Here is a 27,340-nt window from a genome sequence, read left to right as displayed (position 1 = left end):
TTGTGCTTTCTCTTGTGCTCTCTCTCTCAAATAAATAAATAAAATTGGGGCACCTGGATGGCTCAGTGGTTGAGCATCTGTCTTTGGCTCAGGTGATCCCAGGGTCTTGGGATCTCTGTCACTTTCTGTGTCTCCCATGAATAAATAAAAAAATTAAATCTTTTTAAAAAATGAATAAATAAAATCTTTTTTAAAAAGACCAATGAATCACACTGATCTCTACCTCTGAAACCAATAACACATTATGTTAATTGAATTTAAACCTAAAAAAATAATTTAAAAAATAAAGTGAAAATTTAAAAAACTGTCAACAAATATTGAACTCTAGTTATTGAAATACATGCTAAAGTATTAAGAGAAATGTACTGATACCTACACCTGAATTTCATCGCAGAGGGATGGATATAGAAACCTGGAATAGAACAGATATAGCAAACTCTTAGTTATATATAGAATCCAGGCGGCGAATATGTATATATATATATGTATATATATATATATATTACTGAATGCTTGAAAATGTTCATAATAAAATATTGAGGGAAAGAATCTGAGGAAGAGAAGCAGGGAAGACAGGAGGGAAGAGCATATGGGAGAAGAGAAAGGAGACCCCGCATTGCCTGGACTCAGGGAGGCCCAGCCTGGAACATGCGGAAGCTTAGCTGTCACCAGATGCTTGGCAGGTTTTCTGTGGGAGAGGGCTACATTTTATCTTGTTTAGATATAGTCAGTTGAACTGGGCTCCAAATAAGCTGTTTTTATTTTAACTTTTCCTTCTTCTTTCTTTTTCTTTGTTTCTTTCTTAATTTAACTTTCTAATGTAAAATACTCCCATGTTAAAGAAAAGTTGCAAAAACTCTTCAAAACCCCTTTTTCTGAACCTTTTGAAAAAGAGCTGATGGATACCTGAATGCTTTAGTGTATGTTTTCAACAAATGAAGACATTCTCTCCTGTAACCACAACACAACTTTCAAAATGAGACCATGAACAGTGATGCAGTATTACTAGCTAATCCTATCACATTTCTTTGGCTGTCCTCATGTCATTTTCAGCATAGAGACGCTGGCCCAGTTTCTGTATTGCTATTTCCTCCTTTTGGTATTTTGTGAGATATTGGCAAGCTCATTTTGGGATGAGGTGGTTAGGTTAAAGTTAGAAGTTCATTACTTAACATCCCATATCCTGGTTTTTATTTATTCATTCATTTATTCATTCATTCATTCTCAGAGATGAGCACTTTATTGAAAAAAAATAGATTTCCAGTTACAGCTTTCCAAAAATTGGTTTTCATTTATTTTTTTAACTTAATTTTATTAGGTAGATTCCATGCCCAATGTAGGGCTTGAACTCATGACCCTGAGGTCAAGAGTCACATACTTTACCACCTGAGCCAGCCAAGTGCCCCTCCATATCCTGCTTTTTAAAAAGTGTGCTCATAACGTAACCTTCATTTGTTAAAAAGTGTGTGTGTATGTGTGCATGTGCAAGAGAGAGAGAAAATGAGTTCACACATACGGTCAAATAAAACAACTAAAAGGAAGAAAATAATGAATGCTGTCTCTAATTGAGGACTTCACATGTGGTTTTATATTCTTATAAAAGCTTTCCTTGGGCACCAGGGTGGCTCAGTGGTTGAGCATCTGCCTTTGGCTCAGGTTGTGATGCTGGGGTCCTGGGATTGAGTCCCGCATTTGGGCTCCCTATGGGGAGCCTGCTTCTCGTTCTGCCTAAGTCTCTGCTTCTCTCTCTCTCTCTCTCTCTCTCTCCTCTCATGAATAAAATAAATAAAATCTTTTTTGAGAGACACACACACACAGAGAGCGAGAGAGAGAGAGAGAGAGAGAGAGAGAGAGACAGAGACACAGGCAGAGGGAGAAGCAGGCTCCATGCAGGGAGCCCGACGCGGGACTCGATCCCGGGTCTCCAGGATCACACCCTGGGCCAAAGGCAGTGCTAAACTGCTGAGCCACCCGGGCTTCCCAAAATAAATAAAATCTTAAAAAGAAAGAAAAAAAACTATCCTCGCCCATATTTTGTAGGACAAATACGTTTTATTGTATTACAAGAGAAAAGAATACTGAGGTTTTTCTGGTGTAAGTCACTTGCTAGTACCAAAGGAAAACAGACAAACATGAATGCAAAAGAGAGTATAGAGCTAGAGGGAAGGTCTCAGCCTGTTTGCTTTTTTTAGGCTGGACTGGAGACAATGTGAGAGGCAGCCTGGTGAGGGAGGAGGATCTGGCTGCCACTCATGCCTGCCCCCCCTTTGTCCCTACAGGTCCTAACTTCCTCAGCCACAACAGGCCTCCAGGCAAGACAGCGTTCAGCAGAAGTTAGCTGAGAGCCCAGTGCCTGGGATGGGTTGTGTCCAGCAGGTACATTTGAAAGACTGATCTCCAGCCCTTACCCCACCGGTGTCTGCATGTCCTTCCAGTCTTCTGATTTCTACGGTTCCTGGTCCCTTATTTCACATGTGTTTATTGAATGTCTTCTGTGTGCCAGGCATGGTGTTAGTGGACAGCATGGGGCCCCTGCCTCCTGAAGCTCTCCTGGGATGGCATCCAGACAGACAGACGAACATGTCAGTCAGTCAGAGACACATAATAAGAGCCTCAAGGACAATTGGGTGACAAGTGGGACAGAAACAGATTGCTGAGGTCTTCTGGGAATGGTGACTGACGCAAAGAGCCACTGTCTATGGTGCAAAGGGCCAAGCAGAAGTTCTGGGAGCCCCCACCACACCCCATCCCTGAGACACTATTGCTCCAGGGAGAGGCAGGGACTGGCCTTCTCTGAGCAAAGCTAGGGTACAGCTGGGGTGGACTGGAGGGTGAAGAAGTCAAGGGGATAAGTGGGGGCAAATCACACACCCAGGACACTGTGGAGGGAACATGGGTTTTATCTTTTGAGTGAAGTGTTACAGAAAGTGAAATATCTCACTGTCTTTTAGTGATTATACATGAAAATGATGTGTAGATTATTTTAGGTTAAAAAATATATTGTTCAGGGCAGCCCGGGTAACCCAGGGTGTGGTCCTGGAGACCGGGATGGAGTCCCGTGTCGGGCTCCCTGTATGGAGCCTGCTTATCCCTCTGCCTGTGTCTCTGCCTCTCTCTCTCTCTCTCTCTCTCTCTCTCTCTGTGTGTGTGTGTGTCTCTCATAAATAAATAAAATCTTTAATATATATATATTGTTCAAATTAATTTGACCTCTTTGTTATCTTTTAAGGTGGTAACCATGAATTCAAATTTCATGTGTGGCTTTTTTTTTTTTAAGATTTTACTTATTTATTTGAGAGAGAGAGAGAGAGCATGAGCTGGAGGAGGGTCAGAGGGAGACGGAGAAGCAGACTCTCCACTAGGCAGGGAGCCCAATGCAGGACTCGATCCCAAGACCATGGATTCACGATTTGGGCCAAAGGCAGACACAGGCACCCCCATGTGTGGCTTGTAATATAATTTCCATTGGCAGTGCTGCAGTCTAATGTACCTGGCAGTTGCAGGATTGAAAAGATCAAGGTTGGATAGAGGATTAGATTTAGATTCTGTTTAGATTCCACTGGCAGCTTAAAGCTGAGTGTCTGGCCACCACTGCCAGCCTCTGGGATTCCTGTGAGCATTCACTCATCAGCTTTCTACCCTCTTCCCAGGAACCTGTGCATCAGAATTGAAGAGAGGTTACAAGCCATGCACATAAGGAATGGATTTCACCAATCATTGGAACACCCCCTTTTCTGCATACTCTGCACAGTATGTCACTCATGTACAGAACCTGTGAAGGCCCTGCTCAGAGGTGGGTTCAAGGTGATAATTACATGGTGGTCATGGCCAATGTACAATCTGAAACCTGCATTTCAGCTTGGTCTTTCTTACATCCTTATGTATTAAGTCAATAAAATAAAAACAGGAATTGCTTTTATAATGCATGTCACCTGGTAGGGAAATCTTGTAGAATATCCATTAGAAGAAGGGTAAAAAAATCTGTCTATCATTGTGGGGACCTGTATAGGTACAGCATGGAAGAAGCCTGGCTGAGTAGAAAAGTGCTAGGTTTGAGCTGTGAGGTAGGTCTAGCCCTGGGCCAGGCCCCACTTAGCACTGGGCCCTGTGATCTTGGCAGGTGCCGGGCTCTCTCAGCCTTCACAGCCCAGAGCCCAGTGTCACTGTAGCAGTGCTGGGTTTGGGGAAGGCACTTAAGGGCTCCTCTCCATCTGGGTCTCTCCGGTTAAACCCCACCTCTTGCTACTGACCCTGTGATCTAATGGATACTTCCTTTCAATCCTGATGTAGTAAATAATGAATAGTCATCCTTTTCATCCATCTGTTAGTGACAAGTGAATGGTGGCTGTCCTTTGTGTGTGCCCCATGTATGTTGCAGCAGAAAGTGGCTCCCAAATTCCTTGGCCAACTGAGTTCAGCTAGTGGAAAGGTGTTTGAATGGTGAAGAAGGATTGAGGGTCATGAAGGAAACATCACCAAATCTTTATCCTTTGTCTCCAAATGAGGAGGTAAGTCCATGCATTAGGATCAGAGACAGGGAGTGTCAGGATGCAAACCTGGTACTGTCCTCAGAAAAGATTCTCCTGAGTTCTGCCAGAAGTACCCTACTGAGACATTAGAGTCAGGGGGGCTCCTAACCTACAGAAGACCCAAGTTTCCTTATACTCCTTTCTCCATCCTGCTTTCACACAGCCCTGTCATTCTGTTAGCACTTCCCTGGGCCCGTGGGGTCTTCTGAGCCCACAGTGGCCCCTCTTCTTCTGTCCGCATGTTCCCCACTGCCCCCCCACGGTGGCCCCTCCCCACACCTGGGCACCTTTCCCTCCTGACCACGTTGAGTTTTCCACTGGGCACAGTAGACCACTTCTATGGTTGCCATTCTTCCCATTTTTAATTGGATTATTTGTTTTTGGGTGTTGAGTTATATAGGTTATATAAATTATAAGGTTTAATTAATTAATTAATTAATTTATTTATTTATGATAGTCACACAGAGAGAGAGAGAGGCAGAGACACAGGCAGAGGGAGAAGCAGGCTCCATGCACCGGGAGCCTGACGTGGGATCTGATCCCGGGCCTCCAGGATCGCGCCCTGGGCCAAAGGCAGGCGCTAAACCTCTGCGCCACCCAGGGATCCCATAGGTTATATAAATTATATAAGTTATATAAGGTAAGTCACCTTACCTCCCTGACCACATCCAGGACAGCAGGCCAGTTCTTCAGGGCTTCAGAGCCCCCAGCTGGGACAGAGAGGCAATGGCCATCTCAAATGAGTGACAAGAGTCAGGAGGAGAGGATAAGGGAGTTATACGGCTTTGGTCAGAGAAGAACCCAACAGAGATTTGATGTGTTTATTTTTACTTCATTTCTCCCCCTTCTGTCCCCCCTCCCCAAGGGTTCCCCCAAAGTTGGAATGGCCCTCTCCCTTTCCCCAGGCCCTGGGGCATTTTGTTCAGTGTCTGAGCCCCCAGCCCATGCCCTGCTCCCACATCATCCTTATGGAGGGAGGTGAGGCAGAGAGGGTTCCATCAATGTCATTGCAAATGGCAAGATTTCATTCCTTTCTATGGCTGAGTAATATTCCATTATATATATGTGTGTATGTAATATATATATATATATATATATATATATATATATATATATATATATCACATCTTCTTTATGGACACTTGGGCTGCATCCATATCTTGGCTGTTATAAATAATGCTGTTATAAGCATAGGGGTGCATGTATTCCTTTGAATTAATGTTTTTATATTCTTTGGGTAAATACCCCAGGAGGGTGATTCCTGGATCATAGGGTAGGTCTATTTTTAACTTTTTAAGGAACCACCATACTGTTTCCACAGTGCCTGCACCAGTTTGCATTCCCACCAACAGTGCACAGTTCCTTTTTCTCCACATCTTCACCAACATCTGTTGTTTCTTGTGTTCTTGATTTTAGCCATTCTGACAGGTATGAGGTGATATTACATTGTAGTTTTGACTTGTGTTTCCCTGATGATGAGTGATATTGGGCATCTTTTCATGTATCTGTTAGCCATCTGGATGTCTTCTTTGGAGAAATGTAAGTTCATTTTTAATTGGATTATTTGCTTTTGGGTGTTGAGTTATATAAGTTCTTTGTATATTTTGATACCATCCCTTTATAAGATATGTCATTGGTAACTATGTTTTCCTATTCCATAGGTTTCCTTTTAGTTTTGTTTGTTTCCTTTGCTGTGCAGAAGTTTTTTTATTTTTATATAGTCCCACTAGTTTATTTTTGCTATTGTTTCCCTTGATCCAGAAGACCTATTTGGCAAGAAGTTGTTATGGCCAACGTCAGAAATTACAGCTTATGCTCTCTTCTAGAATTTTCATGATTTCAGGTCTCACATTGAGGTCTTTCATACATTTTTTTAATTTATTTTCTTTCTTTCATACATTTTGAATTTATTTTTGTGGGTGGTGTAAGAAAGTGGTCCAGTTTCATTTTTCTGCATGTTGCTGTCCAGTTTTTCCAACACCATTTGTTGAAAAGGTTGTCTTATTCCCATGGCATATTCTTTCCTGTTTTGTCAAAGATCAGTTGGCCATGTAATTGTGAGTTTGTTTCTGGGTTTTCTTTTCTGTTCTATTCATCTATGTATCTATTTTTGTGCTAGTACCTTACTCTTTCAATGACTACAACTTTGTAATATAACCTGAAGTCCAGACCTGTGCTTCCTCCAGCTTTGCTTTTCTTTTTCAAGATTGCTTTGACTATTTGGGGTATTTTGCGGTTCCATAAAAATTTTGGGATTATTTGTTCTAGCTTTGTGACAAGTGTTGGTATTTTGGTAGGGATTGCATTAAATGTGTACACTGCTTTGGGTAGTATAGACATGTTAACAATATTTGTTCTTCCAATCCATGAGCATGGAGTGTCTTTCCATTTCTTTGTCATCTTCAATTTCTTTCATCAGTGTTTTGTAGTTTACAGAGTACAGGTCTTTTACCTCTTTGGTTAGGTTTACTCCTAGATACCTTTTTTTTTTTTTTTTTGCTGCAATTGTAAATGGAATTATTTTCTTAGTTTCTCTTTCTGCTGCTTCATTATTAGTGTATAGAAATGCAAGAGATTTCTGTACATTGATTTTTGTATCCTGAGACTTCTCTGAATTTGTTTATCAGTTCTAGGAGTTTTTTGGTGGAATCTCTTTTTTTTTTAAGATTTTATTTATTTATTCCAGAGAGAGGGGTGAGGGAGAAAGAGGGGGAGGAAGAGGACAAGGACAAGCTGACTTCACGCTGAGCTCAGAGCTCAACTTAGAGCTCTATCACAGGACCCTGAGATCATGAGCTGAGCTGAAACCAAGAGTGAGGCACTTAACAGACTGAGCCACCCAGGTACCCCTAGCGGAGTCTTTCAAGTTTTCTATATATAGTATGTCATCCGCAAATAGTGAGTTTTACTTCTTCCTTACTGATTTGGATGTATTTTGTTTCTTTTTGTTGTCTGAGTACTGTGGCTAGTACAGTCCAGTACTATGTTGAATAGAAGTGGTGAGAGTGGACATCTTTGTCTTCCTGACTATAGAGGAAAACCTTTTAGTTTTTCTCCATTGAGGCTGATGTTAGCTGTGAGTTTTTCAAATACAGCCTTTATTATATTGAGGTATGTTCCCTGTAAATATATGTTGTTGAGGGTTTTTCTATGAATGCATGTTGTACTTTGCCAAATAATTTTTCTGTATCTATTGAAATGATCATATAGTTCTTATCCTTTCTCTTACTGATATATCACATTGATTTGTGAATATTGGACCATGCTTGCAACCCAGGAATAAATCCCTCTTGATCATAGTGAATGATTTTTTAAATATATTGTTGGATTCAGTTTGCTAGTATTTTGTTAAGGATTTTTGCATCTATGTTCATCAGAGATATTAGACTGCTTCTCTCTCTCTCTCTTTTTAGTGTCTTTATCTGGTTTTGGGATCAGGGTAATGCTGACTTCTTGGTATGAATTTGGAAGTTTTCCTTCCCTTTCTATTTTTTGGAATAGTTTGAAAATAACAGGTATTAACTCTTCTTTCAACATTTGTTAGAATTTGCCTGTGAAGCCATCTAGCCCCGGGCTTTTGTTTTTTGGATTTTTGATTACTAATTCAATTTCTTTGCTATTTATTGGTTTGTTCAGGTTTTCTTTTCTTTTCTTTTATTTTTTTTTCCTGTTTCAGTCTTGGTAGTTTATGTGTTTCTAAGAATTTATCCATTTCTTCTAGGTTGTCCACCACATATTATTAGAATTAATATCAGGGAAGAGGGGAGGGTCTGGGTGACTCAGTCAGTTAAACATCTGACTTTGGCTTGGGTCATGATCTCAGGGTTGTGAGATCGAGCCCTGCCCCCTACACGTTGGGCTTTGCACTGGGTGGGCTTTGCACTGGGTGTGGAGCCTGCTTAAGATTCTCTCTCTCACTCCCTCTGCCCATCCTCTAGCAGCTCCTCCTACTCACACAAGCTCTCTCTCTCTCTCTCTCTCAAAAAAAAAAGTTACTATCACCTGTTTTTTTTTTCAAGAAACTACCAGAAAATACATACTTTTATTCAATGCTCACCTTATATATCTGTGGATGGCAGTGTGCAGTGCATTTCTCACACATCTTATTTAATCTCAGTATGGTGCCAGGAATTTGATGATGATTTGCTCTGTCTTACAGGTTAAATTCTTGCTCAGAGTCTGATTGCTCCCATCTGGCACTGCCAGAGTGTGGGTGAGGGAGGCTGAACTGGGAGTTAAGTGAGGCCCTGCTACCTCCAGGCCCCTGCTCTGTGCACAGGTGCAGGTATGGCAGCCCTAGGACTTCCCTCTCATGATTAGTGCAGTTTTCCCTCTTGGAGGATCTGTTGCTCCCACAGTCTGTCCCACCCTGTGTCTCCTACCTCATAATGCCTTCTCCTTACATAATTCCTCTATCCTCCCACATGGGCTATCAGCCCAGCCTTAGGCTGACCTTGACTCCCCAGAATGCCTTCGCTTCAGGGGAAGCCCCAGCAGTGTGGCCTGATTTTCAGCTGATGGGAAGCTGATAAGGATGCAGAACAGCATGTTCACCAGCAGGGGGAGCTCATCAGGTTCTACTCTCAGGTCTAGCCCTGAATCAGCACTCTATGCCCTTTTTTTTTTTTCCAGTTTTAGAGAGAGAGAGAGGCAGAGACATAGGCAGAGGGAGAAGCAGGCTCCATGCACTGGGAGCCCGATGTGGGATTCAATCCCGGGTCTCCAGGATCGCGCCCTGGACCAAAGTCAGGCCAGGCGCCAAACTGCTGCGCCACCCAGGAATCCCACTCTATGCCCTTTCTGAAGTGTGTCCCAACTCACTGTCTCTGTGGCTTTCTCCCAACCAGGGCTGAGGCTGGTCTTTGATTATTTTCCAAACATTGTATTCTTTCATTCCTAGAACCTACTTATGTGTCAGATGGGCCTCATGGACAATGAGGTATCCCCGTGGCCAGAGGTTGTGCTTTGGGCATACAGGATGCCCTGTATGAAATGCTAATGACGTGGCTCAACAAAATGGGGCAAGGTGCCTCAGTCAACATCCCACTGGATGCCTTGGAAATGCTAGGGAAAAGATAGGTGAAGGAGAGAATTCAGGAGCACCTGGTGGGCTCTGGAAAGGGCATCTATGAAGAAGATGGGACAGCTCTGCTATCTCCTGAGTGGAAAGAATCTTTTTAGGAATCTGAGCTTCCCTGGTTTACCTTTCTTCTTGAAGGGGAAGCATGAGTAGACACCAGCCTGGAAGAAAGAGTAGATACTTGATGAATACTTGGAGAAATTGTAATTAAAAACATACAGCTCTTGGAGTGTTCTAGAACTTTTTTTAATGCACTTGGAATAATTTTTATGAAATGTTGGGTGTGATAAGTGAATTGTGGAAAAATTCTATATGGATTATAGTTACAGTTATTTTATTGTGTTTCATTTTATTGCACATCAAAGATATTGTACTTTTTACAAATTAAAGGTTTGTGGAAACCCTGAGTTGAGCAAGTCTGTTGGTGTCATTTTTCCAACATTTGCTGACTTCGAATCTCTGAAGCATATTTTGATAATTCTTGCAATGTTTCAAACCTATTTTTTATTATTATATTATGTTATTGTTTGATCAGTGATGTTTGTAATTGTTTCAAGGTGCCATGAATTGTGCCCATATAAGATTGTGAATTTAATTGATAAATCATATGTGTTTTCTGACTGGTCTACCAGCTAACCCCAAAATGGCCTCTAAGTGTTCAAGTGAAAGGAAGAGTCACATGTCTCTCACTCTAAATCAATCCAGCTAGAAATGCTTAAGCTTAGTGAGGAAGGTATGTTGAAAGCTGAGATAGGCCAAAAGCTAGGCCACACAACAAATAGTTAGCCAGGTTGTGAATGCAAAGGAAAAGTTGATGAAGGAAATTAAAAGTGCCTTCCAGTGAACACATGAATGATAAGAAAGCCAAACAGCTTTATTGCTGATGTGGAGAAAGTCTGAGTGGTCTGCATAGATGAAACCAGCCAGGACATTCTGTTAAGCCAGAGCCTATCCTGAGCAAGGCCCTGACTCTCCTCAGTTCTGTGAAGGCTGAGAGCAGTGAGGAAGCTGCAGGAGAACAGGTGGAAGCTACCAGAGATGGGTTCATGAGGTTTAAGGCCAGAAGCCGTCTCTACCACAACCCAGTGCAAGGTGAAGCAGCCAGTGCTGGTGTAGACACTGCAGCACGTTCTCCAGGAGATCCAGCCAGGATAAGTGATGAAGGAGGCTACACTGAACAACACATTTCCAATGTAGAGAAAATGGTCTCTATCGGGAGAAGATGCCAGCTAGGACTTTCATAGCTAGAGGGAGGAGAAGTCAGTGCCTGGCTTCAAAGCCTCAAGGAACAGCCCGAACCCCTCCTTAGGGACTAATGCTGCGGGTGCCTTGACATTGAAGCCAGAGCTCATTGATCATTTTGAAAATCCCAGGGTCCTGGGATCCCTGGGTGGCGCAGCGGTTTAGCGCCTGCCTTTGGCCCAGGGCGCGATCCTGGAGACCCGGGATCGAATCCCATGTCGGGCTCCCGGTGCATGGAGCCTGCTTCTCCCTCTGCCTGTGTCTCTGCCTCTCTGTCTCTCTCTCATTCTGTGTGACTATCATAAATAAATAAAAAATTAAAAAAAAAAAAAAAAGAAAATCCCAGGGTCCTGAAGAATTATGCTAAGTTCACTCTGCCCCATGCTCTGTGAATGGAGCAACAAACCCCGGATGATGGCACTTCAGATCACAACATGGTTTACTGAATATTTTAAGTCCATTGTTGAGACCTACCACTCAGAAAAAAATATTATTTTCAAAATACGACTGCTTATTGACAATGCACCTGGTCACACGTGAACTCTGATGGAGACGTATAATGCGATGAATGTTGTTTTCTGTTCACATAGCATCCATTCTGCAGCTTAGAGATCAAGGAGTCATTAGACTTTCAAGTCTTATTATTTAAGAAATACATTCTGTAAGGCTGTTGCTGCCATACATAGCGATTCTTCTGAGGGATTTGGGCAAAGTCAATTGAAAACCTTCTGGCAAGGATTCACCATTCTAAGTGGGTGCCATTAAGAATATTTGTGATTCATGGGAAGAAGTCAAAATATCAACATGATATTTGGAAGAATTTGATTACAACTTTCATGGATGACTTTGATGGATTCAAGACTTCAGAGGAGGAAGTGTGGGGGAAAGAGCAAGAGGAGTAGAACTGGAGGTAGAGCCTGAAGATGGAACCAAATGGCTGCCATCTCATGATCAGATGAGGAGTTGCTGCTTGTGTATGAGTAAAGAAAGTGGTTTCTTGAGATGGAATCTACTCCTGAGAAGACTTTGGGAAGATTGTTGAGATGACAACGAAAGATTTAGAGCGTTGAGTAAACTCAGTCAATAGAACAGCGGCAGGTTGGACAGGACCGACTCCAATTTTGTTAGAAGTTCTGTTGTGAGTAAAATGCTATCAGACAGCATCGCGTGCTACAGAGAAATTGGAAGAGTCAATCAACACAGCCAACTCCATTGGTGTCTTATTTTAAGAAATTGCCACAGCCATTCCCACCTTCAGCAGCCACCACCCTGATCAGTCAGCAGCCACCAACATCGAGGCAAGCGCCTCTGCCAGCAAAAAGATTACAACTCGCTGAGAGCTCAGATGATGGTTACCATTTTTTTTAGCAATAAAGTATTTTTTAATTTAATACATGACTTTTTAAAACATAAGGCTATTGCACATTTAATAGACTACAGTATAGTGCAGACATAACTTTTGTATGCACTTGGAAACCAGAGAATTCATTTGACCCACTTTATTGTGATATTTGCTTTATTGGGTTTCTCTGGAAGCAAACTTGCAGTGTCTCCGAGGTGTGCCTTTATATGCTCATGTGTGGCCTGCAGGTTGTTTTAGTGCGTCTTTCTTTTTGATTCATGGGCCTTACTCATCCTAATAGAATTGCACTTGCTACTTGTATTTGTTATATTGTAAGATGCAATCATGTTGGCATGTGTGCATTTACTTATATCTATTAATAGAGGATGTGCATCTTCCTATTTTTGTATATGTTTATATGAGTGCGTAGAACTTTTTGAAATGTACTTATTAGTTTGATTACATGGATTACCTTAATGGGAGCAGCCAATCATAAAATGAGTTCGCATACAAAGGGAGAAGGTCAAACAGCCCACCTCTGGGGATGGGGATGGCGGGTTCCAATTCTCCCTCATATGCTGTTTTCCAGAATCAGATGACCAGAAACTCCTGAAGTGCCCACTCTTTTCAACATGATAATTACATGGGTGTATGAATACGTATATTACTCATAAGCTGATGTTTCCAAGTAAGGAGAGTGAGGAGAAGCGGTGTCCTCATGCAGCCCTGTGTCTGGGTGCCCAGGGCAGGCACGTGAGGGCCTCCTCCTTGCCTATAGATGTGGGCGGGTTGGGAGACGGGTTAGCTCTGAGGTGGCAAATAGGTTCTATGTCACGTGACATTGCAGATCACATGAGTGGACCTTCAGCCCCATCTTCATCTTCAGCCCCCTTTCCACCCTACCTGTATTCCAGTCATGTCGGGATGATGTTATAGAAGTTATTCTCAGGGTTCTCCAGCTTTCTCATCTCAAAGGTCTGGGAGTGCCCAGACTGGATCCATTGGCTGCGCCCAAATGGAGTTGCCTGAACACTCAGGCAGTCAGGGTACTGGTGCTCAAGTGGGGGCACAACCCTCACGGCCTTGCTGCTCACCTCCCTCCTGCTTCCTTCCAGAGGTGCCCGCCTGCCCCTTCCCTTTCCTGGGAGACTCGAGGTTTCCTGCCTCTGCTGTCCCTTCTATGCATCTGCAGAAGGGGCTGTGAATTTTTGCCAGTCAGCGTTCAGCTCACCTGCAGTCCCTTTGTCAGAGGACTCGAGTGCCCCGCCACGGTATTAGCCTTATCAGTGTTTGTCACGCTTACTCATTTAAGGTAAGCTGCATCAGGGCACGGGGCGGATCCAGTCCAAATGGCACTTGGCCCTCAACAGGCACTTAAGTGTTTCATTGGCGATCAGTGTCCTTTCATGCTTCTCTCCAGTGGGAGGGGCCACCTTTGAGGAGGTTGTTGGACATATCAAACAATACAAGGAAGGCCATTAGGTACAAAATACTCATGTATTTATGAATTCATGACCAAATTAAATATGAAACCTTATATAAAAAGAGGTGTGTGTGTTTTTTCTCCCCCACCCTCCCACTCTCCTCGGAAGCAGCTTTGAGTGACACGAGTACAGGGGTGTGTGTTCTTGGGGCTTGTCCTTCCTGTCTACCTGGATTTCCAAATGCCATGTTCTTGGGGGCCTGGAATTCATTCCCTCTTCCCTCCCTCTCCTATGTGGAACACTAGCCCTGGACTGGCTCCCTCAGGTGGTCTCTGGCTCACACCTAGGCCCACTGGGCCCCCTTAGTACAGCTTGGAAGGAGCAGTGGGACCCTGAGCCCACCCTGGTGGTTAGGGTGGTCCTGTGGCTCCCTCTCCCATGGGCCACCCTTCCTTTCTCTATGATCTGTCTGCATCCTCAGCGGGCCACACCACTTAGCCCCACAAGCTCAGACACCCACTCCCTCTCCCACTAGACTTTAGCATTCTCTCCTCCTCACCAAGTTTCCAGAACAACCCAGAGCAAAAGTGCTGGGTGCAGGGCTGCACTCCCCCTTGCGAGCTGCCTCCTGCCCCAGCCTGTTGCCTCCTCAGCCTGGCCACGAAGCCAAGGACGAGGACTTAGCAGGCAGGAGCATGGCCAGCCAGCCAGCCACCCTGGAGAAGAGGCAGCTGCAGGCTCTGAGAAGTGTGTGGCTCAGACAGCAGGGGGTGCAGCCACTCTAGACCTGCCACCTCCTGCTCCTGCTCCTGCTCTTACCGAGGACTTACCATCAGATCCCTAGGTCCCAGTACCACAAAACTGTTGCTGACTTTCCCTCGGTTTCTGGTTTGCTTGACCCCGGATCTAAAGCCAGGGTCTTGCTGGTGGAGCCCACTCCAGGGTTCCACAGGTCATCAGTAGGACCTTTATGTCTACATACGGTGTGGGGGGTGAAATATGGGTCAGGATCACAAAATGGGGGAAGGGTTAAATGTGGCCCAGCTTTTCCCTGTGGGGCTGCCAACTGCTGCCTTAGCCGCCACCATCCTCCAGCCTGGTCCCCCTCTACATGGGACTGACTTTGCTTTGCTCCTACTCACTTCTCCCCTTTTCCTGCCGGAACCAGCACTAATGGAGGTCACGTCTTCTGACCTGTCATTTACAGGGACTCCTGTTCTCCAGGTACCCTTTCCCTGACCTTTGACCCCCAGCACATTCACATCCTGTGAAGTCACTCTCTGAAGTCAAGGAGGATAATGCGTCGCAGTGGGCAAAGCAGGGGTCCAATGCCATGTCCAAGCCCTGAGACCACCCTGCCCCTGCTCCCGAAGCCTCAATCCTAGCATGCTGTCCTCAGAGCCAGCAGGTGACAGGTCCTTTCCTGACAGGCACTGGAATCAGTCCTACAAACCTAAGCTTTTGTCTCTTCAACAGGAAGGCCCCTGTTTGTAAGCTATACAGGGTCTTTTTCGGTTTTTTTTTTTTTTTCTTTGAGGGGATAGTGGCTAAAGTGTCTTTGTTGGTGGTGATTTTGCTGTTGTTTGAGATCTTTTTTTTTGTTTTTGATTTTTTTGCTAATTTTGCCCCACAGTGCTAAGAAGCCGTGCTGACCAGAGGCAGGGGGAGGAGCCCAGAAGAGCAGGGGGTTGCTGCGCCCAGACCCCACCACTCACTTTCTCCTCTCCCCTGTTCCAGTGGTCTCCTTTGGTTCCCGTCTCTGGATCTGAGAGGTGAAGGACGGGGAGGGAGGAGTCTCTCACTGTACCAAGAGCCACTGCTCCTAGGCCCGAAGCTCTGAACAGGCTCCGCCACCCATTATTAGGCCTGGACACCTACCGCCTCGGGAGGGAGGGATGCCTGCCAAGTGCAAGCCTTCCCCCCCTTGGCCTTGGCAGCTGCACCCCAGGATGCGGAAGCCTCAAGTTGGGTCTGAAGGCTTAATTACCCTGACTTCTCCAGTGGGGATCTGAGTAGGCGCTGTATGGAAATGCCCACAAAACATCTGCAGCCCTCAGGTCCATTGATGGAAAAACATGGCCAAGAGACACAGGACCCTCCCTGTGCACAGTGGCTCCCGGGAGGGGGCTGCCTCTGCGCAGCCTCACAGTTGGGTTTCCCTTGGATGCCAGCGCTCTCCACCCCAGAGTCAGATGCCAGAGCTCTCAACCCTCCCTCGCCGCCCACCTCCCAGCAGTCATCTGCCTCCTGCCCTGCTTTGGAACTGGGGTCCCCTGCAGGGGAGGTCCCCGTTCTGATCCACAAGCCCCCCCCCCCCTTGTTGAGCTACGTGGGCTGGTGAGAACAGCTCTGCCCTCAGGGTCCTGGTACCGGGGGTTCCCTTGTCCCTGGAGGGTGGAGGGGGCGATGCAGAAGAGCAGAGGGGCAAAGGCGAGTGGACAGATCAGCAGCAGGGTCAGAAGAGGGCAGTGGCGTCTCAGACCACAGCCGAGGAGGAAGATGGGGATGACGACGAGGCCGCAGAAGAGGATGGCGAGGAGGGGCTGTTCCAGAACAGCCACCGCCGCTTGGGCTGCCGCTTCAGGTGCAGGTAGTCCTCCTTCTCGCGCTCCTTCCGCGCCCGCTGGTAGTGATCTTCTTCCTTCAGGTACCAGACAGGCGGCCATCGGTGCTTCTCAAAATACTCCTGGTTTTCTGGAGCAGAAGGCAGTGGGGCTCAGTTAGCGAGTGGGCAGCAGAAGTGGCCGGAGGGGCGCCCCCAGTCCCAGGGCCGGGGTTCAGCCCTGCCTCCACTGTCCTCGGCGTAGCTGCAGAGCCTCCTAAAGGAGGTGGTGCCAGCGCTGGGCAGAGGCACCTCCACGACAGAGGGACAGACAGCCTCGTGGCCTCCCGTGCACGCCGGACAGGCCAGGCTGGGATGGAGCGTGAGGAGGGAGGGCAGCGAAGTGCGTGGCCAGGTGACTGCACAGGTAGCTGGGGGGTGGGGGTGGGGGCGCCGCAGGAGGACAGACGCCGGCAGCCTGGAGGGAGGCGAGGCTCAGGGGCTAGACTGATCCTGAAGGCGGGCAGGCTAGAAGGTTCGGAGGGCAGGGATGTGGTTTTGAAAGAAAATGCCCCAAGGGTGCAAAGGAGAAAGCTCCATGGGAGAATGGCAGGGTGTGTGGCCAGCAGGGAGGACAACTAGGCAGCAGGGAGGATGGCAGGACAGCAGGGGGGACAACACGGAGGCAGGGAGGATGACAGGACAGCAGGGGGGACGACCCAGCAGCAGGGAGGATGACAGGACGGCAGGGAGGGCCACCCGGCAGCAGGGAGGATGACAGGACGGCAGGGAGAGCCACCCAGCGGCAGGGAGGACCACCCGGCGGCAGGGAGGATGACAGGACAGCAGGGAGGGCCATCCAATAGCAAGGAGGATGACAGGACAGCAGGGAGGGCCATCCAGCAGCAGGGAGGATGACAGGACAGCAGGGAGGGCCACCCGGCAGCAGGGAGGATGACAGGACAGCAGGGAGAGCCACCCAGCGGCAGGGAGGACCACCCGGCGGCAGGGAGGATGACAGGACGGCAGGGAGGGCCACCCAGTGGCAGGGAGGATGACAGGACAGCAGGGAGGGCCACCCAATGGCAGGGAGGATGACAGAACAGCAGGGATGGCCATCCAGCAGCAGGGAGGATGACAGGACAGCAGAGAGGGCCACCCAGCGGCAAGGAGGGTGACAGGACAGCAGAGAGGGCCACCCGGCGGCAGGGAGGATGACAGGATGGCAGGGAGGACCACCTGTCGGCAGGGAGGATGACAGGACAACAGGGAGGGCCACCCAATGGCAGGGAGGATGACAGAACAGCAGGGATGGCCATCCAGCAGCAGGGAGGATGACAGGACAGCAGGGAGGGCCACCCAGCGGCAAGGAGGGTGACAGGACAGCAGAGAGGGCCACCCGGCGGCAGGGAGGATGACAGGATGGCAGGGAGGACCACCTGTCGGCAGGGAGGATGACAGGACAACAGGGAGGGCCACCCGGTGACACAGAGGATGACAGGTCAGCAGGGAGGATGACCTGGTGGCAGGGAGGACCACCCAGCAGCAGGGAGGATGACCGATCAGCAGGAGGTCCACCCAGCAGCAGGGAGGATCACCTGGCAGCAGGGAGGAGGGGCACCACAGAGTGCAGGGTGCCCAGCGAAGGCCTTAAGAACTCACAGTGGCTACAACACCTCTCCCTGGAGCCCATGCCAGTTCCTAGGACTTGAGAGGTTAATTAAGCAGAGGTGGAACTGGGAGGACCTCGGAGGATATCTGGACCCATGTGGCCCAAGCTGTGCCCATTTCTAGGTTGTAAAATCAATGTGGTGGGTCATGAGCAGCATTAAAAACAACTTACATAGTTTTTTATATGTGCGCTGGCTCACAACATAAAATAGATTTCTTATTGTGGAATCCTGTCTGAAAAATACCAAGTCTTAAATACCAAAAGTCCAACACTTTGGATATAAAGCCCAGAGATATAAAGCAAACTGCCTGAGGTCTCCAGCAGCCCTGCTCTTTTCTTGGGCTCCCCTCTGTTTGGCTGGATATACGTCTCTGCAAGCTGCTCCCCACTCACAAGCTCAAGCTCAGCCCAAGGATCTCCAGCAGCTTCTGGGCGCCTGAGGCAGAGATCTGGACCCAAGCTGAGCCCCTTGAGCACGTGGGAGGGGCATGGGGCCTGCAAGAGATGCTCACCTGGGGACATGGCCTTCATGTCTCGAGGGAACTTGCGGCACACATTGTTGTAGTTGGTGCAAATGTGGTGAAGACACCAGTCGGCCAACTGGTACGCGCAGTGGAACTAGAGACAAACAGAAGAGCATCAGTGTTGGAGCCTAGGGCTGGTCTGCACAGACAACCAGAGCCAAAGCTTTGGTGCAGATGGGCAAAGGCCCTACAGTTGTAAAGAGCCCATCTCGAGAGGCAAACTGTGAGAAAACATTAAATTTGCTCCTTGGCACCACTGCTGCCACCAGCATGTCACCTCTGCCCGGCCTCTAGCATCCACAGAAATCCACAGCTGTGTGTGGGGCCTCCTACTGTTCTCCTTAGATCCCACCCCAGGATGCCCTCTTCCTCCCGCCAGGGGCCAAAGCCTGCACTGCCGTGTAGACGACCAGGCTTAGAGAGCCGACTTCCCCTGCCATCATACCTGAGCCAGTTCTAGGAACACGAGGACGTCCCCATCAATGTCCACCATCATCTGAGTTGCTTCCATTAGCCCGGTCACTGTGTACTGCTCTGTGACACACACAGTCAGGAATCAGCAGAAGAACCACATGAAGGGACACGCACTTACTTTTACCCCTGGCAGGGGCCCACTTCAGGGCAGAGAGAGATGAGGGCCAGAGGCAAGTCCCAACAGGCCAGGAAAGGCCACAGGTGATTGAAGTCTGCTCCTACCAGGGAGGAAATTGAGATTACAGCAAGACTTTCTCAGTGGAGTGGGGGTGGGAAGTGAAGGCGGATATTAGTTACAATCACGTAGGAGAACTGGTCAAACTGCCTTTGTAGCACCCAGTGGTCTGATATATGTAGGGAGGGTGCAAGCCCCCAGAACCAGCCATTGATACTGATGGGAGACGGTGAGAAATCTCAGGTTTGCTGTGGACTACGAATCACAACTATGGACTGGACCTAGTTGTTTGTATTAATTGAAATTTTACAACAAATTATGAACAAACCTTACATTCTATGTTAGAATATTTATACTAAGAACATTTTTTTTAAGATTTATTTATTTATGATAGACATAGAGAGAGAGAGGCAGAGACACAGGAGGAGGGAGAAGAAGGCTCCATGCCAGGAGCCTGACGTGGGACTCGATCCCGGGATTCCAGGATCACGCCCTGGGCCAAAGGCAGGTGCTAAACCACTGAGCCACCCAGGGATCCCCTGAAGAACATTTTGTCCTGAGGTTTAACTGTACCAGTATAAACTCATGAGGTATTTCATCTTTATGGGGGCACCTGGGTGGCTCAGTTGGTTAAACGTCTTGGTTTTGGCTCAGGTCATGATCTCAGGGTCCGGAGATTGAGCTCTGTGTCAGGCTCCGCACTAGGCGTGGAGCCTGTTTGAGATTCTCTCTCCCCCTCTCTCCCTCTGCTTCTCCCCCAACCCCACTCACATGTGGGTGCGCTCTCTCTCCTAAATAAATAAATAAATAAATAAATAATAAATAAATAAATAAATAAATAAATAAATAAATAAATACACTTTAAAATATATTTCCCAGCTCGGTCCATGGAAGAGACCTAAAAACAAAAGCTAGAAACAATACAGTAGTAACGCATCACTAGTGCACAAATTATAGCCTTGAAATACCATGTCCAACTATAAGAAACAGATTTCTTAGGGAAACGGCTGATGCCAGGTCTGGGGCAGGAGATTCACCTGGAACATCTTGTCACTGCACATAACCAGAAAGCTCACTCTGGTGCCAACCTGAAGAGACTCCTGCTGGTTAAGATGCAGTGCAGTATTTCAGCTTCCATAAGGATAACTGTACTTATCTGAAACCTATTGAGTGTGTGCAAATCTCAATGTTCGGAATAATACTTAAAAACTAATCAGGCACTCTCAAAGGGTGATGGGAAACAGATTTTTCTTGAAAACCGGTAAATAAAAGGGTTCAGTCAAGCGTTCATTTGCCTTCCCCATACGGACGCTCTCCTGGATAAAACAGAGGATAGGTGAGGGGGAAGTTACTCTCTTTTGAGAAGTATTCCAACTGATAAAGAAGGAATGACTGAATTGGAATATTACCATTTCACAACACCTAATAAATCAATCAATCCAGGCAATGATACTCAGTGGCTGCTAACATCACAAAAAGATCACAAAAAGAAACAAAGCTTCTTGACAAAAAACAGCAATGGGCTACCTGGCCAACTCAGTGGAGCATGCGACCCTTGATCTTGGGGTTGAGAGTTTGAGCCCCACATTGGGTGGAGAGATGACTTAAAAATAAAATCTTAAAACAAAACAGGAATAATCTATGGATTAGTTCAGCAAAAGAAAATTGAGTATGAATCTGATCTAGCTCCAGATCCAATGGCCAATCTGAAAACTCTAGATTTTCTACATCAGTGGGTTTTTTTTTTTCCAGAAGATAAATTGCAAGGGAAAAAAATTTTTTAATGGACAAGGAACCTTTAGATTAGAAGAAATTTAAAAGGCATATAAAAAATAAGACTATGCTATAGTGTTTAAGGATGTACACTTGGAAGATAAAACCATGAAGAGTAAGGAAGTGAGGCCATAAAAAATACCCTATAAAAAAGTAATAGGCAAAGCATTACTTCTGAGGATGGGGAAGTGCTCATGACTGGGGAGGGGGGTGGGGGGTACAGGCAGAGGGCTTCCACTATGGACAGCAAGGTGCTAGCTCCCAATATGGGTCATTTGACTCTATGATAATTCATGAAGCTGAACACATATTTCATGCATTTGTGCTCTACTGAACAATGAAAAAGTTTTAGGCTTGAGTTAATACCTTCATAGAAAGCATATCTCCCCAAACATAGAGCATCATCAATTGTACCCTGCTTGGCATTAGCTGCTGACCCTTGACAAGGCACATGTACAACACACATCTGTACGCTTGGTAGTACGTATGGGCCGTTCCCCAGGAAAAGTCACTCGGTGGCATTTTCTATAAGCCTCTCCACGCAGCAGCGCAGTTTAACATTTGTAGTGGCTGACTTGTTTCTGATCGCCCGCCATGATGAAGCAAATTTAAAAGCAGCATATTTATACATACTTTGCCTTTGGGTCATTTCTTTGGAGATAGCCTTTCCACAGTTAAATTATTTGGACGCTGTCTGTGCTCTGTGAAGACCACACCACTTTTCACAGGCGGCTATGGCGTCACACGGCTCCAGTTGTGATCTTTGGAAGCCTCTCTCTTGCTCCCCACCCTAAAGCCATCTGTGTCTCCAACTGGGGACCCTGGACTCTCTCTGTAGGCTCCGCTCCTAACATTCAAATTCTGATCAATGATTTCTTCCTTCTTCCTATAACAGAGGCCCACCTTATAACTGATTTCTCATCATGGTATTGCTCTTTTCCTCCTATGTGAGTCCCTGTCTTGGTCATCTGTCCAGTACCCCAGCAGCTCTGATGTTAGGTCCTTCCCTGAATCTGAACACAATATCTAAGTAGCCCTGCTCCACCCCGAGGGCCTCAGCGGTTGGCCCATTCTAAAAGCTGAGTTCCAGTTCTCCTGGTCTTTTCAGGGAACTAGGGGTGGCAGGTCAATGTTTATTGCCTGCTTCTGGAAGAAAAGAGAAAGTGAACGTGGAAGAGAAGGAAGAGGAAGACAAGAAGGAAGAGAAGAAAGAATGAAAGAAGGCAGAGGAGGAGGAGAAGAACCAAAGGGGAGCAGTGAGGAATTGTGTTCTACATCTTTTGACTTAAGCTTGTCCTACTGAGGCAAAGGTGATGGAACACCAGGTGCTGTCATCTATTGGAGGTAGCTTGGTTGAACCCCAAACCCTTTGCAGAGAGCCTAGAATGTGACACCATCGAGCATGCCTGTCACATGCACTTCTTTACATCTATGTCCTTACCCAAGCCCTAATACGCATCAACATACTTCACTTTATATAACCACTTTCCTTAGTGCTCACAGCCGGTCCCCTGGGGGGAGACAGGTGAGAGAAGACAACAGGACTTCTCCGCCTTTCCCTAGCTTCTCCCTATCCCTGTGGTGGTCCCTGTGTACCTGTGAGGGCAACCAGGTGTGGCAGGCAGAGGCGGTTGGCCAGGATGATAAGCTTCATGTCGTCCAGGTCGGGACTGGAGGTGAACATGCCCGTGTAGAGGTACTCTAGCACTGCCCTCATGCAGCTCTTGCTCGTGTAAGGAAACACCACCTGTGAGGGGGGAAGGAAGACGGATGGCCTCAGGGAAGAAGGAGCTTAGTTTGGGGAAACTCAAAAGACTCTTAAATGGACCTGGGTTCAGGGCGCCTGGGTGGCTGAGTCGGTTGAGCCGTCAGACTCCGATCTGAGTCTTGAGATCAAGCCCCACGTTGGGCCCTACGCTCAGTAGGGAGTCCACTGGAGATTCTCTCCCCCCCTTTCCCTCTGCCCTTCTCCACGTTTGCATAGGTGTGTACTCCCCCCCATCTCTCTAAAATAACTAAGTAAATCATAAATGAATGAATGAATGGACCTGGATTCTCAGTGGCATGCTTCCAAAGCCATGCTGGCTCACAAGATGTTTGAGGGAGTCCTTCCTGCCACCTGAACCTACACCCTGGCCTCTCCTGGCCTTACAGAGGGTGGTGCAAGTGGGGTACAAGGGACAAAGCCGACACCAGCTGCCTTCTCTCTGGCTGCTTGAAGCTGCTGCTCCAGGCCCCTGGGATCTCTTCTGAGCAGTGCTGCAACAAAAACTGCTTTCTCATCAGACACAAGTCTCTCTAGGCTGCCTGGGAATTGTCTAGAGCTTTAAAGCTGCTTCTATGGTACTAAGAAGTACCTAGGGCTGGCCAGCCCCTGGGGCGCTGGGGAGCGCTGAGTCTCACACTTACAGAAGCCAAGGCCGCTCATGCTTCAAGGATCAGAGCCCAAATCATGTCTCAGACCTTCCACTTAGCCTTCTGGAAGAACTTCCTTCCCAGAAATCTTAAGAAACTGCTCTTCTGTGTCACAGAATGCTATCCTGTCTTTCCCTCAAGCTCTTACTAAGGGACCAGCGTGGGCTAAGGGGGGCGGGGACGACTCAGCAGAAGTAAAAGACCTAGTCCCCTAGTCCCCACACTCGAAAGAAATCCCAGACCAGTCGAGAAAACAGTGTGTGGACCCTGAGAACCTGAAGCAGGGGCACCAAGCTGGGCCTCGTTACCCATGAGGCTGGGCGATGGACAAGTAAGGGTACAGGGGGTCAAGGAAAATACAGAACATGCAGCTCCTCGCCCTGGCCGCTTTGCTTGGCTGGGAGAAGGGAGAAGAGAGGACGGACCTAAGAGAGTACTTCTTAAGGACGCAGTGACAGGTCCCTTTACCGTCTCAGTGCCTGAGAAAGTGGCCATCTAGGTGACGGAATGGTCGGGTCAGAGCAGCCTGATTAGAGGGAGAGGGGATTATACGAAGCATTTTTTTATTGTCTATGTTCTGCTGCCCTGACCTCTGGGGCCTTGCTGACCCTAGACAGGGCTGCCCCTCCCAATGCTAGTTAATCCTCAAGTTAGTAAAGGAGGCAGTCGGCCTGCCTCTTACGTGCAAACTAACCAACCCAGAGTCCTCACCCCAACCACCTCCTTTATCAGGCTCACTCTCCCTGCCACTGTCCCCTGCTCTCGTCACCCCAAGGCCAGGTACCAGATGACTTGGGACAGCCCCAAAACCTGCTGAAATCATTCAGACTAGCCAATCCTGAGCCTGCTCCCCCTGCCTTACCTCGTTGCTTCCCATAGGAACTACAGTGAAGGCTCGTGTCCTGTCACCCCTCGCTCGCTCCCTCTGCCTCCAGGCTGACCCTGCTGCTTCCCCGTATGGTCTCCTATGCCGTGCGTGCCCCCGCCTACTGACACCTGTGAGTATAAATAGCTCTTTGTTCAAGGGCAATCTTCTCCTGATCTGTGGGCTTCATTGTACCTCAGTAAGACTGACATTTAAAACAGCGATGGATTCATGTTGGCACACACCAAATTTTTTCCAGTGGGCTCACTTGTGTTAGGGAGAAAGCAGGGTACAACATATAGAGCCAAGGAATGGGAAGTCTTGAGTTCAAGTCTGAACCTCTCCTTTCTACTTACATAACTTTGCACCAGACACTTAACTTCCTGGGGCCTCACTCTGTAAAGTGGGAACAGGACACCATGTATAGGAGTTGTGTGTGAGCTGATATGAGCTAATGTATCAGAAGTGCTTTCTACACCATAAAGTGAAGATGTCACTATAATCCTGTCTTGATATATCGTAAGATCCTTGGCTATGGGACCCAACTCATCAACTTGTCGTGAGCCTGTCACTCGGTGGTGAGCAAGCACCTAGGCAGTGCTGAGGGAAGTACCAGTAAATGGCAGATGCTTCAGGTGCGAAGCGTGTAGGTCTCTCTCTCCTTCCCAACCATTCCCCTCCCAGCCTTACCTCTCGGGTAGAACTCTCTACAAATGGTCCCCCAAACATGGCGGCCATCCAGTCACAGCTAGAAATCAACAGGGGCTTATGGGCACTGATGGTGCCATCGTCCAGGATGAAGGTCACATCTGTCCAGGAGGAGAAGAGGTATCTCGTGAGGATGTGGTAAAAGAATGTGGGACCACCGACCCCAAAGCTCGACCTTGTGCCGAGACAACCCACTTCCTTCTGAAGCCACAGCCGTAGAGTGCTACGTGACCAAGCTCTCGGGCTTGGGTGCTAGGCTTCAGGGGCAGAGTCATCATACCTCCAGGACATCAGCAGCTGAGATGACTCAAAAGGCTAATCGGACCAACCCCGACTCTTCAGAAGACTAACAGGAGGTTAGTTTCCCCTACCCTCCTAAGCACAATCCATACCTGAGAAAGTGCCTTTTGCCAAGCACTCTTTAACCCGGTTGGTCCGGCGGACATGGAAGGCCTTAGTGATCTCTTGGTTCATGAAGGCCTCGTTGTTGAGAATGTTGGCCACCATCATGCGCAGATCAAAGACCTCCAGCAGTTCAGCAATGTGGGCGATGTGCATGAGGTCCCGCTCGTTCTCGTCCAGCTCTCCGGTGTACAGGTACTTGAGAACAGCCCGGAAGGGCCCCGGCTGGATGGAGTTGTCCATTTTTACCACCACCATCAGCCGGGATTTGTAGGTGAGAGGATCCTCTGCCATTTCTTCCTGGATGCTCACAAAAGCTCGGCTCCAGGAAGACAGTACTCGACCCCTCCCAGGCAGATACCCTGTTCCATTGCCCCTTAAGATCCCGTCGCTGGTGGAGGCACGGAGCCCAGCAGGACCAGAGCCCCCACCCTCCTCCACGCTCTCGCAAACGTCAAAGCTGGCCGCGCGCAACAGGAAGTCCCGGCCGTGGTGGTGGTGGTGGTGATGGTGGTGGTGGTGATCAGGGTGACCCCGGTGGTCCTCTGGGCGAGGGCCCCCTGGCCCCGAGGGGCCCCCCAGCTCCTCCTCACTCAGGTCCATGAGGAACAGGTCGTAGAACTTGGAGGACGAGGTGGAGAGGTAGATCTTGTGGGCAAAGATGCGCACCCGCTCCTGCAGCACCAGTATGACATCCGCACACAGCGGGTCCTCCAGGAGGTGGGCGGGGCACTCCTCGCTGCTGGACGGGGGATCGGGCACCACAATGATGGGGGGGGGTGGCTTGGGAGGCAAGAAGGGTGCCTGCAGCAGAGGCCGCTGCACATTGCGGAGGTGGGATTTCCAGAACTGCAGGTGCCGCCGGGAGATGAGCGCAGCGCGGATGGCATTGTCAAAGACGTCCTTGATGCCAAACTGGGCCACCACACTGGTCTCGTAGTAGGGGATGCCCAGCTCCTTCGCCACCTCCCGACCTTTCTCTGGGGGAAGGATCTCATTGGGCTTGATGGGCCTGGTAGGTTCAAGAAGGAAAACCAAAGATGTTGGTGGGGGAAGAGAAGAGGGAAAGGGAGAGGAGGGCAGAGGCAGTTCTCCACAGCCTGCCTGTTCTTCAGGGGACTGAAGGGTGGGGTGGGGGTGGAGGGCTCTGTTCAGGATCTGTCTCTGCCTCACTCCTGCTCTTTCTCCTCTGTCTAGTCAAATCTTACCAGTACTTCAAGCCCGCTTCCAATCCCCTCTTCTTACAGGAAGCCTTCCGTATTTATGCCAGGTCCCCACCCTCCCAACTCCAAGCGAGGCAGCACTACCTCTCTGGCACTTAGCATGCAATATTGCATGCTGGTTTTTAACATGGCCATATATGGAGTTCACCTCCCACGGTGATCATAAGCCCCTTTCACGCAAAGACCACCTCCTTTTATCCTGTCCCATGGTGCTCACCCTAGGATTGCCCTCACAGACTATAATACATGCATGGATGGATGGATACAGGGATGGATGAACAAATGAACCATAATGGGCACTCTCTTTGCCCCCTCTCCCACTCCCCCGCATGGCTTGCTTCAAATGGAAGGTAAGACATGAGGCCAAGTGGATTCCCTCAGGGCTGAACAGGATCCATGGAGATGCACCCCCTCCCTCTGTCTGCCACCTTGCCCCTCCTTAGGCACCAGCACCCCCTACCTAGCCAAGGGTCGCCTGGCCCTATTGACAGCCTCCAGGTCAGCATAGCGCAGGTCCAGCTGGCAGCCCACCAAGATGACAGGTGCTCGGGGGCAGAAGTGCTTGATTTCTGGGTACCACATGGTCTTGACATGGTGCAGGGAATTAGGGTTGGCAATGGAGAAGCACAGAACCACCACATCGGATCTGGGGGTGGGAGAATGAGGTTACGGGCCGGGAAAGCTAGCGGTAGGTGATCGGCCCCTGGAACAAGGGAGAATACACATACACACCCCACCCTACACTACATCCCACATCTGTCATGCATCCACTCACGTGACCTTACACAGACGGATCATAAGAGGACTTCTAACTTATGAGCCTCTAATTTAGCATTTCAGAGCCTTTGAAAACCCTCGTTTTGACCTCAAAGCTGTCTTACGGGTTAGAAATTACCATTTTACAATTCACAGGTTAGGAAAATCATTTCAGAACAGGTTCTATTTGCACA

General features: G+C 48.1%; 1 protein-coding gene and 1 long non-coding RNA gene across 4 annotated transcripts in view; one reads left to right on the top strand and one right to left on the bottom strand.

Annotated features, from left to right (window-relative positions):
• LOC129493526 (uncharacterized) overlaps window positions 1–10,016 on the top strand; it is a 37,692-nt gene extending 27,676 nt beyond the window's left edge. The window contains exons 2-6 of one of the 2 annotated variants that reach the window (XR_008661163.1): window positions 2,280–2,376; window positions 3,651–3,793; window positions 4,382–4,508; window positions 8,689–8,814; window positions 9,430–10,016. This is a non-coding gene — a long non-coding RNA (uncharacterized LOC129493526). Of the gene's footprint in view, window positions 1–2,279; window positions 2,377–3,650; window positions 3,794–4,378; window positions 4,509–8,688; window positions 8,815–9,429 lie in introns of both variants that reach the window. The other variant, XR_008661164.1, reaches the window with a different exon arrangement.
• Window positions 10,017–10,525: 509 nt separating this feature from the next.
• The window catches only part of RHOBTB2 (Rho related BTB domain containing 2), a 32,531-nt gene continuing 15,716 nt past the window's right edge, over window positions 10,526–27,340 (bottom strand). Inside the window, exons 5-11 of one of the 2 annotated variants that reach the window (XM_055346412.1) lie at window positions 26,851–27,036; window positions 25,158–26,179; window positions 24,748–24,866; window positions 22,374–22,524; window positions 18,801–18,889; window positions 18,344–18,449; window positions 10,526–16,311 (exon numbers count right to left, since the gene is read on the bottom strand). In XM_055346412.1, the coding sequence (XP_055202387.1) occupies window positions 16,094–16,311; window positions 18,344–18,449; window positions 18,801–18,889; window positions 22,374–22,524; window positions 24,748–24,866; window positions 25,158–26,179; window positions 26,851–27,036 (1,891 nt within the window). In that variant the 3' untranslated portion in view covers window positions 10,526–16,093. The remainder of the gene's footprint in view (window positions 16,312–18,343; window positions 18,450–18,800; window positions 18,890–22,373; window positions 22,525–24,747; window positions 24,867–25,157; window positions 26,180–26,850; window positions 27,037–27,340) is intronic. The other variant, XM_055299803.1, reaches the window with a different exon arrangement.

Source organism: Nyctereutes procyonoides, unplaced genomic scaffold (genome assembly GCF_905146905.1).
Source record: "Nyctereutes procyonoides isolate TBG_1078 unplaced genomic scaffold, NYPRO_anot_genome, whole genome shotgun sequence".
Lineage (NCBI taxonomy): Eukaryota > Metazoa > Chordata > Mammalia > Carnivora > Canidae > Nyctereutes > Nyctereutes procyonoides.
The sequence above is the reverse complement of the archived record's forward strand: the minus strand, read 5'-3'. Positions and strand labels throughout refer to the sequence as shown.